The sequence below is a fragment of the Symphalangus syndactylus genome, chromosome 7 (assembly GCF_028878055.3).
Source record: "Symphalangus syndactylus isolate Jambi chromosome 7, NHGRI_mSymSyn1-v2.1_pri, whole genome shotgun sequence".
In the NCBI taxonomy this organism is placed as follows: Eukaryota; Metazoa; Chordata; class Mammalia; order Primates; family Hylobatidae; genus Symphalangus; species Symphalangus syndactylus.
In genome coordinates this window covers 39,192,080-39,205,887 of record NC_072429.2, presented here as the reverse complement: position 1 = coordinate 39,205,887, position 13,808 = coordinate 39,192,080, and the positions used below count along the sequence as shown (strand labels likewise).

The following is a 13,808-nucleotide window of genomic DNA, read 5'->3' as shown; positions in this document are numbered from 1 at the left end:
CTGTTTTTTATTTCGTTCTTTTGTTTGAGTAACTTAACTGTCATTTGACCCGTAGAATTCCCTCATTTCAGATTGGAGACAGCTGATTGCTTGCTCTCATTTTATCCAACCATGTGCACGTGACTCTCAAGTATTTACTGGTACTTTTTTTTTTTTTAAAGGAGACGGAGTCTCACTGTTGCCTAGGCGGAAGTACAGTGGTTACTCACAGGCATGATCATAGTACACTACAGCCCCAAACTCTTGGGCTCAAGTGAGCCTCCTCCCTCAGCCACCAAAGTAGCTAGGACTGTAGGTACATACCACCCAGCCAGGCTTTATGCATTGATTCATGAGGTACTCTGAATACACCAATTTATCTGGCCATTTACCAGGTTTAGACACAAGGTGGAGCCAGAGCACAGTCAGTGTTGATTTTCTCCTGACAATCTCTACGTCCGGCTTTCTGAATGAGACGGCAATGAGCCACTACTAAGCCACAGGATCAGTTGGGAGCAATGGTATGTACACACTCCAGGATAAGTCTATGACAAGAGCAATGCTCCAGTTTATCACCGCCCCACAAAACTCTTCTTTGTGGTTTCCCAGCTTGGTAGGGATTGTGTAAATAATGTAATCCAGAAGGTTTTCTGTTTTTAAATAATTATATGTATTTTTAAGGAACTTCAAAGCAAAAATTATCCACCCATCCCAAATCAGTGTATAGACTTTTCTTTTGGGCGTTCTCATTCTATCTGGGTTGTACCACCCTTAAAAATAAAATGTATATTAGGTATTCACACACAGTGATATGCAGAGGGAACGTCCTTCACACCCTAGTCTGCTCGTTCAGTATTAAGCCAGACACTGAGATGATTTGAAATGTTTCTACGGCTCATTACCTTCTCTGCCAGGGACAGCACAGTGCTGGCCTGAATTATGGCCACTTGTTCTTCATTTCTTAAATTCTGTAAAAAATAAGAAAGGCCATAAGCTGAACATACTGATATTATTTACCCCAAAGAAAATACTGTCTGACTGACTGCTACAGAGCATTCTGTATAAGCCTGTATAGAACCTTAACAAATTCCTATTCTGTTTAGTAATAATTCTGAACAAAGAGTTAATCAAAACCTGGAAGAAGTATATTAAACGTGATTTTTTAAATATCTCCTTAACACTGATTTGATTTTGTGTCACTGAAGGCATACTTTATTGTCATGTTATGACAAAAAGAGAAACCAAAATGTAATAAAGAAGTCTCTTCATAGAAGTTTTGATGCAATTTTACTAATTCTGTTCTCTCCTTTGATAATTTTTCAAGGGAAAAACGGTGATTCCTTCAACATACAAGCACCATTCACCTAGTATCACAATAAATGGTCCTCCCACTGAATTAACGTGCCTTGACCCTGTCTGGAAGATGTTTTTGGAAAGAAAATGGATTATAGCCTCCTGGTCCATTTTTATGGCACTGCCAACAACCCTAGTATTTAGCAGCCTTTGCAAATGCGTGACTGATTAATTTCACACTGGATGCCTTTGAGCCAGAGTCAGACAATAATTGCTTTACTTATTGGAGATGTGGTCGGCATTCAAACCTAAAACCTGCCCACAAAAAGCACTTTACCAGGTCTCATTTCTGCTACTACCTTCCAGAGATCCTTACAACCCTTTAGCCAAGTTGTTTGATAAATTGTATATTCTTCCCAAGGAGCAACATCCTTAAGTGAAATGGCATCTCACTTGCTCTTACTTTACACATGATGCATTGTTAAGTATCTCTTGCCTCTGTTTAGGCAAATTCATATCTATACTAAATCAATTCTTTACTTACCCCATTATCACCCAAGATATCAAGCTGCTTTATGAGATCGGGGATGTTCACATCCTGCAAAATCAAGCAGAAACTCATGTCAAAGACAAATGTGGCCTACTATTCCATCAGTGCCTGAACATGAAGTTAAAGGAAGACATTTTAGGGCCTGAACTTCCTTGGGATGTTTTCAATCTGGCACACCTAGTTTTAAGTTTCAATTTTGCTTCTTACATGCTGTGTGAACTTGGGTCAGGCACTTAACAGATCATTCTTAATTTTGCTAGTTGCAAAATGGAGATAATAAATTCCTACTTCATAGGCTGAGCTGATCTTCAGGATAAACAGACTGTGTATGAAAGAGTGTAGCATGCAGTAAAAGACTTGTAATATTCTCATTAACTTTCTTCTCATGACTGCCAAACCTTGTTTTTTCAATTGTGATAGACTTTCAGGTATAAAAAATTAATAGGTAATAAATATAAAGAATCAACCAATTTCATTCTAATTAGCAAAATTCTGACCTGATTGAATTTTGACTGCCATGTAGAAAACTATAGTGCAGTACTATTTTTTTTAAGGTGGCTAGCATTAATTTCATCTATCTGATTTTTATCCTGTTCCTTGAGTCAGTTTGAAGCAGCTGAACTCCATTTGAAAGAGTTCATTGGATTAGTTTGTTTGTGATTTATCTGAGAAAAAAAGCATCGAAGGAAAAGGCAAAGTAAATTGTTTTCATTTAATTACAGTGAAATCCAAAAATTGCTTTGGTTGACAAATTACCACGCCGCCCAGGAAGGCCAGAAGTTTAAATACCAGGACGATGGTTTAAGATGGAAGGCAAGGAAGCACAATATTACTACCAAAGTTTTCTCTACTTTTTACCGTATTAGTACTATGTTCTCCTCTTACTCATGTTCAAACAGCAGTACAGTAGAGCCCCACCACCAGGAAAGGGAAAGTCTAGCTCAATCTCATAAGTACAGAGAAGGCAACTGAAGCAAGTATATTTGGCAGCTCAGAGTGGGAGCAGGAAGGGCCATGCGGAAGGTAAGGAGAGACCAGGAATAGCAGGCAGCATCCCAACTTTACCCCAGGAACGGATATTCACAATGTGATTTCACTATACTGAAGGACAATATATTTCCCCGGGGGAAGAGCTACCTCAATTCAACTCTAATACTTAAAATATATCCAGTAGCACTAAAAAGATAATTATATTCTATTTAATATGCAACCTGTTATAAACCGTAAGCCCTTCCAAAAGAGGAATCCTCCCTAAATTAAACACATCAAAAGAGATGATGGACTAGATGACTTCAAACCTCTTCTAACTCTGCAATTCCATGATTATGAATTCCATAGCACCTGGAATGGCTCAACAAAGGGACTCAAACTTTTCTATCTGGCAGACTTGAAATATATTTTTTTAAGTATTAAATTGATTTCACATTTCTCCCAGGTAATTAAGGCTAATTTTGATGCTGCATCTTTCTTCATATGACTCTGTTCTAAATAATCATGGATGCCTGTGTTTTTTCTGTTACCATTTGTATATCTGTCACACATTAAAAAACATTCTATTAATCTTCTAGTAGAAGTGACTATTTTCAATTCCTACATAGTTTGTATCAAAATGATGACATCCAGTGACTGAAAGACAAAATAGTCATCAGTAACCTCCCCTTTTCCAATTCCCAGTTTTTCTAATTTCTACAAACATAAAAAATTAAATATCTGCCTACCTTAACACCTTCTTTCATACAGTAGATCTGTAGAGCACTCACACCATCTGAGAATGGGTGAATTTGGAGATTAAATGGAGGGGATCGTCTCTCTCTCTCCTTGAAATACAGTGAAGAATATATGGAAATTAAAAACAAAACTGATTAATTAAACACTAAACCAGTGGTCTCTTTATGCTTTTTCAGCAGTTTATTACTGTCATTTGGCAAAAGGAAAAAAATTCAATCTCAAGATGTTCATGATTAAATGTGATGGAAAAAACTGACTAGTCAACTAAGAGATTGAGAAGAAGAATTTATAGATGGTGTCATCCATTCTTGCAAATTTTTTGATCAGGGAAATGCAGGAAGTGGACATCCAGTTTAAACTGTATGAATATTTAGAGCTTTCAAATATCTCAGCGTGGTCTTGCCATGAAGTTTTATGGCCGCTAACAGCCTTTTGCATATTCAATCTATTCAAGCTTTATGAGTAAGATATGTGGGCTACAAAAGAATGACTCTTCTTCACTGAAGCCTACTGACACCTAACTTTTTATCCAGACCTAATTCGAAATAGCCTAAAGAAGAAATAACTGGCAAAATAACAGAAATCAAATGGGAATTTTTCTTATACTTTTATATATCAACATACACCGAACTAGATCCTAAGTCAGATTCTGCAGGATACAATCAAAATCTGATGTTTCTATGTTTTACTTGCAAAATAAAAAACAAACACCTGAAATTTGGTCAGATTAATCAAGGTATTTTCTAAGACAAGTTACCTGGCTTCTTAGCCTTTTTTTCATAAATGCATTAGGGACTAAAATGTTTACTTATAAATTCACATTTACCTACAAAATATTTTTTATATAGCACATTTTGAAATATAATTATTGCAGTAACATGTTTTAATGAGTCAAAATTTAATTAAGGATGGACATGAGTATTTAAAAACAATGAAATGTTGAGGATGGTTGAAATCTATTATTTAACTTATTTAAAAATTATTTATTAGTCTTGCTTATAAAAGATAGTAGTGTTGAAAAGCAAAGTATCTAAGTAGACAGTTTTGAGTTGCATCAAAGCTTTACCATTTACTAGTCACAGGACTTAGGCAAGTTAGTTAATTTAGTTGCCTCCACTATATAATTTTGAGGGTGACTGTGAGGTCCAAATAAGAGTATGAATCTGAAATGCTTAATACAGCGCCTAGCTCCTCAATGTGCTCTGTGCATGTTAATCGTTACGATTATTTTTATTATTATCATCATCATTTCCTTACTTCTAGCTCTAGGTTTCGAAACTCCAGCAGCTCATTCTGGTCTCTGGCGTCCTGTAGTTCCTGTTGTAACCGGTGATTTTCTGCCTCCTGTTTTTCTATCTAATAAAGTAAATCCTGAAGTTAGGTAAGCATTGAGAAAAGCACCTACAACTTTGCAAAGCAAGCATGAATAGTGTTCAGTTTCCTCAGTGAATAAGTCTTCCAGACCACGAAAAAATCCCCAAGTAGATATGAATAAAATAAGTATTTGGCTTTCCTTCTAGTTATCCTTCGGTTGAGTTTTTTGAGTCACAGAGAAAAATGCCAGAAGACGTCTCTGTTCCTTGGAATTAAAATCTAGGAATTCTGTGAATAGTGAATCTGAGAATACTCACTTTGCCCTTGTGATGGGTCAGAGACAGTCTACTAGAACCAAATTTAATGGTATACGTAAGAGGGACTGATACTTCTCATTTCTCGAGTTATATTTGTTACAGAAATTTTTTTAACAGCTCTCATCATATACAAAACTTGGCTGAATTTCAATTACTACAGAAGAAAGCCAGCTCTTTAACACTGAATTCAAAAACCTTAATAATCTGATTATCACCCAGCTTTCCAATTTTAAATATTATCACTGTCATCTCTGTACAAACACACCCACATGTGATCATGCAAACACTAGAATCTAGAAACTGTGGCCTACCCAATGAACTGACTACTCCAGGAACTCTGTAGCTACTCAGCTCTGCCTGAAAATGGCTCACTTTATCTCCTTTGCTATGTGAGAAAATTCTACACTTCTTTAAACACCTTAAAGCTAAGCTCTTAAACATTAGCACTTAAATAAGCTCTAATGTCCATAAGAGCCTTCCCTAGTCAATCCATTCAGAAGTGACACCTCTCCTTTTGTTTTCCTCTAGACTTTCTTATAGGACCTCTATTATAACTTGAGGAAGCATGGATTTCAGTTAGTTGTGTACAAATGCACCTTCCCCTGTAGGCAGGGTTCATGTCTGAGTTATTTTTGGATTTTTTTTTTTTTTTTTTTTTGAGATGAAGTCTTGCTCTTGTCCCCGAGCTTGGAGTGCAATGGCATGGTCTCAGTTCACTGCAACCTCTGCCTCCCGGGTTCAAGCAATTCCCCTGCCTCAGCCTCTCTAGTAGCTGGGACTACAGGTGCCTGCCACCAGGCCTGGCTAATTTTTGTATTTTTAGTAGAGACAGGGTTTCACCACGTTGGCCAGGCTGGTCTTGAACTCCTGACCTCAGGTGATCCGCCCACCTCGGCCTCCCAAAGTGCTGGGATTACAGGCGTGAGCCACTGTGCCCAGCCATCATCTTTGGCTTTTAAGGGATCAGAAAATCTTTATGAAGTACAATGGATTTTGAGCTTCCCTTGATATTAGCTGTATGGGTGGGCATTACATACAGTAACTAGTTAAAATCTTGAATTTAGAAATACAAACCAGGGCCTTTTTAACATAGGACGAATCTTACTTTCCCAAGTATATACATTTGAAGTTACATATTTAGGTTCATTGTCACTTCTGCCACCCTTTTATTTCATTTATTTTATTCTTAGAAGCCTGAGCATAAAAATTCCTCCTTTAGCCCAAAGAGATTAAGACTAATGGAAATCAGATAGAAGACATAATGGGATTCTTTTTTGATGATAAAAAAATATAATAACACTCATTACTGAGCATCTCTGAAACTAATAGGAAAAGAAATACAGGGAAATAGTGAGAAATTATGTACATTAATAATGTAGTCAAGTTTTCTACCCTAGATATTTGTGGCCTAGTAAACTTTCAAAAGTTTGTAGAAATTAACTTAACATTATAAAGGAGATTCTACTTCCTAGAATCTTCTACTGAATCGATGGTGGAATATTTAGAGAGATTGCTGGTTCTAGTGGTTAATGAAACAATTAGATCAGTGGTTCACAAATTGTAATTCATTCAATGCCAACAAAATTTCTTCATAGGGTCCCTTAACCTTCCTGAAAACACCAGTTCTTGATTTTTGAATACCTGCCCACTCTGTATATGACGTATATATACATCATCTGTACATCTATGTGACGAACACATCAGCTCTGTCTCACAGCATGCAAAGCATGAGATAGAATGTCTTCACTTTGCCAGACTAGAAGGGAGGTAGGACAAGCATCTTTTTCCTCCTTCTCATGCTTACCAGCCAGGATGTTGTGGTTAATTTTTATTACTTGTCAAGGATAAGAAATATTCATAGAAACAATTCTAAAATAATTTCTGCATAACTTTGGATTGACCTACACAATTGTTTCCCCTACACAATTGGGCTTTCAAATTCTGTTTTTGTCAAGCATAATATGAGATTATTTTGTAATTTAAATTAGCCGGATGTGGTGGCACATGCCTGTAATCCCAGCTCATTGGGAGGCTGAGGCAGGAGAATCGCTTCAACCTGGGAGGCAGAGGTTGCCATGAGCCGAGATTGTGCCATTGCACTCCAGCCTGGGCAACAAGAATAAAACTCCATCTCAAAAAAAAAAATTATTTTGAAATCTTTCACTAGATTTGTAGAAGGTAAATATCAAAGGAAAAGCCACCTTTGAACTGAAAATGTGTTATGTTTAATTGCCTCTATGTTCAGATAACCAAAATTAATTATATCTATTCAAGCCTAAGCCATGTTTTTGTTTCTTAATTTGTTGAGTAATTTCCAGGAATACTGTTTTATGTTTTAAAAACAGTATTCATCTAAAAAAAAATCTTTTATTAAAAAAAAAGAAAGACTCAAGCTTAATAAAAAGACTAAAAGTGAGAATCTAAGCCTATGCTAGGTTTCGGCATGGTCTTGGAGTCATACTCTGTCACTTCTTCTCACAAAATAACAAGTTCTATTCATAGAGGTTTCTTTGTTTGTTTGTTTGTTTTGTTTGGTTTGGTTTTTTTGTTTTTTGGAGATGGGGTTTTGCTCTTGTTGCCCGAGCTGGAGTGCAATGGCGCAATCTCGGCTCCCTGCAACCTCTGCTTCTTGGGTTCAAACGATTCTCCTGTCTCAGCCTCCCAAGTATCTGGGATTACAGGCATGTGCCACCATATCTGGCTAATTTCTTGTATTTAGCAGAGTCAGGGTTTCACCATGTTGGCCAGGCTGGTCTCAAACTCCTGACCTCAGGTGATCCACCCACCTCGGCCTGCCAAATTACTGGGATTACAGGCTTGAGCCACTGTGTCTGGCCCTCATAGAGGTTTTGTTGTAGATAAACAACTACACAGGATGTGCACGTGTGTGTGTGTGTGTGTGTATGTGTATATATATGTACAGAATATATACAGTATATATGTATATATGGTTAGCAAATCAGCAGGTTTCAGGGATCATATCCTTTCAAGTCTGCACAATGCCCAGCGCAGAGCCATGCACTCGTGCCACTTCACTGATGGTGATGGCGGTGACAGGGATGCGGTTGAGCACGCAGCCGAGGACAGAGCAGCGCCGGAAAAGCCTCCCCTTCCCCCGGCCCCTGTGCCACTCCTGAGAGCACCCCCTGCTGCTCCTGGATCTCTCATGATTTTCTCCTCTGCCCCGCTAGGGTGTTGTGCCCAACATACCTTTTCTAAAAGCTCCTGGTTTCTCTTAATGAAAAGTTGTTTATCTTCTACCCAGTGTGAATCCTGTTTGACAAAGAATATCGCGCAGTCAGCATTTCAGAGTGGCACGAAAGAGCCTGTGTCGTCAAACCACTTTGCCAGAGCTGCCTTCTCCCCACCCTGTTTGTTTGCCTGCCAAAGACTGGTAAGTAGCACCCACCTCTGCCAGCTCCTTCAAAGACATTGGGGCCAAAGTTGCCGGGAAAATTTAACCCCGTTTTCATCATCACTCCCTATTTCTACCTTTTCCAGTTTGAATAATCCAGGACCAGCCTTCTGGGGACTCAGAAGTGACCACACAGGCAAAAAGTGAAAAGGGTCAGAATGCACACAGGCTAGATACATATGGATGGAAAACATTAAATGCAGAACCATAAATGTAGCATAGAGGCAAAGAACGCAGCTGGAGGGGTGGGTCTAGGTCTTAGCAGCTTATGACAACTCTAGGCTATTTGTACAGGGTTCCTCTTCCTCTGGCATTCTCTCTCTTGCCCAACCTCATTCACTGTTGTGGCCGGGTTCATACTCTGGCCAGAAAAACACCAGGGACAGAAGTACAGAGTTGAACATTCTAACGCAGTTTGAGAAAGATCACTGTGGAGAGCCAAGCTGTGTCCTGGGTGCGGCCCATGCACAGGTGAGCTAGAGGAAGGTCAGATTGAATTGTCTGCATCTGCAGAAGAGCTAGCAACCAAATGCCTACCTGCCCTTTCTGAGCCAGAGTCGCTTCCAGGTCTTCAATTTTGGCTTTATACCTTAGCACCTCTGCTTGGAGCTGTTCTTGAGCCTGGTGAAACCAAAATTCCAGAACTCAGCAAGTAAAATGGTTATTCAATATCTTTCTTGACTAGAACTCAACAAGTAAGAGAGAGAGAAAGAGAGGAAAAAAAGAAGAATTTTCTATGACAAAAGAATCTTTCTGATCTAAATTCTTGTTTAAAATTCCCTGTAGCATTCTTTATTTTCAGGTTAGTATTCAAACTCTTTAGCTTGGCATTCAAGAACTCCCCTTATATTTCCAATCTTTTCCTACTACTCATCAGCCTAGAGTCAAACCCTTACCTGCTGGCATAATTCTTGTTTCCTAAATACGCCTTGTAACTCTCCACTCTTCTCTTTATTTGAATGATTTTTCTTTCATGAAAGCCTTGTTCCATTTTGCCTCCCCAAATTCTTTCGATTCTTTTTTTTTTTTTTTTGAGACAGAGTCTCACTCTGTTGCCCAGGCTGGAATGCAGTGGCACGATCTCGGCTTACTGCAACCTCCGCCTCCTGGGTTCAAGCAGTTCTCCTGCCTCAGCCTCCCAAGTAGCTGGGATTACAGGCACCTGCCACCACGCCCAGCTAATTTTTGTATTTTTAGTAGAGATAGGGTTTCACTGTGTTGGCCTGGCTGGTCTCGAACTTCTGACCTCAGATGATCCACCTGTCTCTGCCTCCCAAAGTGCACCTGGCCTTTCCATTCTTTCAGAGCAAACTTTGTGCCTAAATTTCAAATCAATTTCTCTCTGTCTTTCTTTCTATATCTTATTTTGTGTGTCTGTGTGTGTAAGTAGTTTTGAATACTAATCTTGTATGGAGCAACTTTGTTGTCCTATGTGATTTAGCCTAGTAATTTGTTTCCTGCCTGTAAACCCATTTTTTTGTTGTTGTTTTACAATCTGGATAGGTTTTTTAGTACAAAGTTGAATAAAAACAGCGATGATAGATATTCATTGTGAGGAGAATAATTCTTTTGATTGTTAAATATTACATTTACCTTTATCAGGTCCAAAAAATAATTAATTTTACTAAGATTTATTTTAACTGTGAATTGATGTTGACTGTAACCTATTTTTTCTTGTACCTAATTTTATCTTTTGTTTTCAATGATGCTTTCATCTGTATTATTTTTTAATTTCTAGTCTCTTTAAATTTACTCTGTTGTTCTTTTTCTAACATCATTATTTCTTTTAGATTATTTTTCTAAGAATGGTAAGTTTTCCTAACTTTAATTGCCAGGGATAACGCGAAAACTTTATTTAGATAGAAGAATTAAATGAAAGAGGGAGGAATCTCCAAAAAATAAAAGGAGAAGTCTCCTTTTTTTGGAGGAATCTCCAAAAAATAAAAATAAAATAATATGCTATTATTTTAATTCCCCAATCCATATTGGTAAGAACACTTAACCACAAATATTATAGCAGTGGGGCATATAATGACAGCTTATAGGCGCATTCCTTTGTAATGACTGCTTGCCTGTTCTAAATCGGTGTTTTTTAAAAACCTGCTTATTTACTTATATATGTGTGTATGCACGCTACTGTTGAAAAATGTATAACTGTTTCATCTACCCTTTCCCACTGAACAACAGTAGTTCTACAAAACTCCTCAGCGCATTGTAGACCCTCCAGAAAGAAAGTAGGATGAAATCACTAGGTGGTCTCGGTGGTCATGCTCCCTTTTGGCTCATGTAAATTTACCTAGGAGGCAATTATAGCCTGGTGATTATGACTGTGAAGTCACAAGGGTAGGAAACCTAGGTAAACCTAGGTAAATAATTTAACTTCGCTAAACTACATTTAACTTCTACTAAGCTATTATTTCCTCTTCTATAGATAGAAGATAATAATCATATCTAGCTCCTAGGGTTGTTTTAGGATTATATAGATAATGTGTGTAAAGTGTTCAACACAATGCCTGGAACACAGCAAGCACTCAATAAATATTAAGAATTAGTAGAGTACATGTCTATCTTTTCTTTTCTTTTTGTTGAAATAGGCTCATGAGAGGCAGTTATGATATAAAGGAAAGAACATTTGACCCAGTAAGACTTAAGTTGTAATATCAGCTTTGCCATTTATTATTTGTGCGATTTTGGGCAATTCAATTAACCTCTCTGAGTGTCAAATTTCTCTTTTATAAAATATCTGCCTAAGGGGACTGTCCCAAGGGTTAAATGAGATATTGTCTGTGAAAATTCTGGTAAGCTGTCAAACGTAAACGCTGGACACTTATTAACGAAGAGAAGACACTGGCTCACTATTGCTTTTGAAAGATAAAAAAGTTCTTTTTCTAAGCAAGAAACTAAAAAATGGCTTAACAAAATCCAATATTGTCTATCTTTGAAAATGTATGTTTTCAAACAGCAAGAACAAGAACTATGTACTCAATTATCTTTAAAAGAACAAAAGCATTGATCTAAGCTGGTTCTAATGTTTCTAGATTCAAGGTTTGTTGACATAAAAGCTATAACAATTCAAAAGCTGCAGAGGAGAGAAGAATACAGGGAAAGCTGTCTTATTGATATTTTTATGTCCACGGTGCTTTTACGCTGTGACTGCTGCATGCTAATTCAGAGCACTCTCACAGATACACACTAACCTTGGCTTCTCGTTCAGCGTCGATGATGCCTCCCGTCTGCTCCTGTAGGAGGGCATATGCTCTTTGGAGGGCCTGATATTCTTTTGTTAATTGTCGAAATCTTAGTTCAGATTCTTCAGCTGCTAAACTCTTGAGGTTAAGAAAAAAAGCCCCAAAACAATTGTATTATGTTCAGGTCCTGTTTTCAATGTGAAATATTAACATTTGCCCACTTTTTACAAGAAGTAAAAGGTTGTTTAACAGTCTATTTGATTTTATTTTTAGCTCTGAAGTGTATATGTGGGGACAAATACTGTAATACATTCAAGATGGATTCTGCAGAAATACACAAATATTTATTTTAGTAAAAGAAGCATTTAGCATTTGATATGTTTCTCATTGTTAATCATTTGGGCTTAGAATGTAGTCAATTTTGGATCCAAATAAGAAAAAGTCATATCCAGATTTTGGACCTAAATTTGAGGAAATGATACCCTATAATTTTATTCTTATTTCTTTTCAATATGTTCATCTCCAGCAATTTGTTTTTTCACCCAGATAAATCATAAAAACTGTTTTATTGCATTACATCTTAAACTTCAGGACATAACATAATCGGCAGGGAATTTTGGGAAACAATGCAGACTGGGGTGTTTCACTCCTAAGATCCTGAGTCAGGAGTTGCATGGTAGGGTCCAGGAATTTTCATTGTAACTGAGCCCTCTAGATCATTCTGATGAGGGTGGTCCACAGAACACACTTCACTCAACTGTGTCTCAGACCACATCCAAAAGCCTGCTAAGGCCTCTTGGGTTCCTACCCTCCCTAGATAAAGAATATTGGAAAGTAACTTTTATTTTGAAAGAAGTCTTCAAATTAGAGAGCTGAACTGGAGAGAAATTTCTAAAAGGTTTACCTGCTATAAGTGAAGCTATTTTTCAAGAGATAATAAAGTGCAGCCTCAAAATTGGTTACTATTATGAGATCACTTTGTGCTGTTTATATAAAGGAGATGAAATGTGAAATCCTTTTTCTTCCCCATTAAATCAAAGATTTGGTGACAATATCGCCCTAGGCTAGAGAAGTAGAAAATCTTACTTCATCCAAGTCATCATCAGGAGTAGCTGGTGTTCTGTCTGTTCTAAATGAGGCCATGGATGATGTCTCTGAATCCATAGAGTCCTCATCATAGCCAATAAACGGGTCCAAAACAGGCCTCTAAATGGAGGGAAAGTACCTATTTACTGACACGGCTAACAGTAGGGAAAGTTGAATGTTAAAATACTGTCAACTGGCATACATGTAAGTGAATATAGAAGACATGGATCCTCTATGCTTCTTTGTTGAAATAAAAACATTACGCATGAGCATAATAATTCCAATAAGTGTTTCTCCCATATTATTTTACTTCTGACATCTTAAGAAAAATTCATAATATGTAGCTTTTTTCATAGAAACACTGAAGCGTCTTTCATATTACATTTTATATCATGATGAGCTAATGTGGTTTACTCTTTCCTGTATTTAAATTATGACCAAAGGACTTTGAAAACTCAGGTATCTATGTGATGGAGATGATCAAATCTTAAGCCTTGACATCCAAGTCCACATTAAAAACAAATGGTATACTTGGTAAAAACAAAATAAAAATCAAATAGACAAACTGAATAACAAAACTTTGTGGATTATAAGACGCTATGCAGATATTGATGGCTTGGGAGCATTGTTATCAATAATACTGTCTGAATGAATAATAAAAATGTATTAATTGTCATAAACTGGACATCAGACTCTAATACTGTTCAGTGGGAGACATCAAATCATGTGCATTTCTTGAATATGACTCTCCAACTTGTCAGGTAATCCTTTCTACATCAAACCTAGGGGCATCTCCATTTAGAGAAAGTTATATTAAAGCAAACCCCTTTCAGGTTAAAATTTACAACAGAATCATTTTTAGACTTCGAAGAAATGTCAACAGAAAAGGTTTTCTTCTAGCAAATAAAGCCCATGGTTTGCTGTGACAGTTCTGGAAC

General features: G+C 37.3%; 1 protein-coding gene across 5 annotated transcripts in view; it reads right to left on the bottom strand.

The window, feature by feature from the left end:
• The window catches only part of JAKMIP2 (janus kinase and microtubule interacting protein 2), a 186,205-nt gene that overhangs the window by 36,739 nt on the left and 135,658 nt on the right, over positions 1-13,808 (bottom strand). For 4 of the 5 annotated variants that reach the window (XM_055285729.2, XM_055285731.2, XM_055285733.2 and 1 more), the window contains 8 exons: positions 12,871-12,990; positions 11,794-11,922; positions 9,134-9,217; positions 8,392-8,454; positions 4,808-4,906; positions 3,541-3,639; positions 1,817-1,870; positions 882-947 (listed from right to left, as the gene is read on the bottom strand). In XM_055285729.2, coding sequence (XP_055141704.1) covers positions 882-947; positions 1,817-1,870; positions 3,541-3,639; positions 4,808-4,906; positions 8,392-8,454; positions 9,134-9,217; positions 11,794-11,922; positions 12,871-12,990 — 714 coding nt within the window. The remainder of the gene's footprint in view (positions 1-881; positions 948-1,816; positions 1,871-3,540; positions 3,640-4,807; positions 4,907-8,391; positions 8,455-9,133; positions 9,218-11,793; positions 11,923-12,870; positions 12,991-13,808) is intronic. The other variant, XM_055285732.2, reaches the window with a different exon arrangement.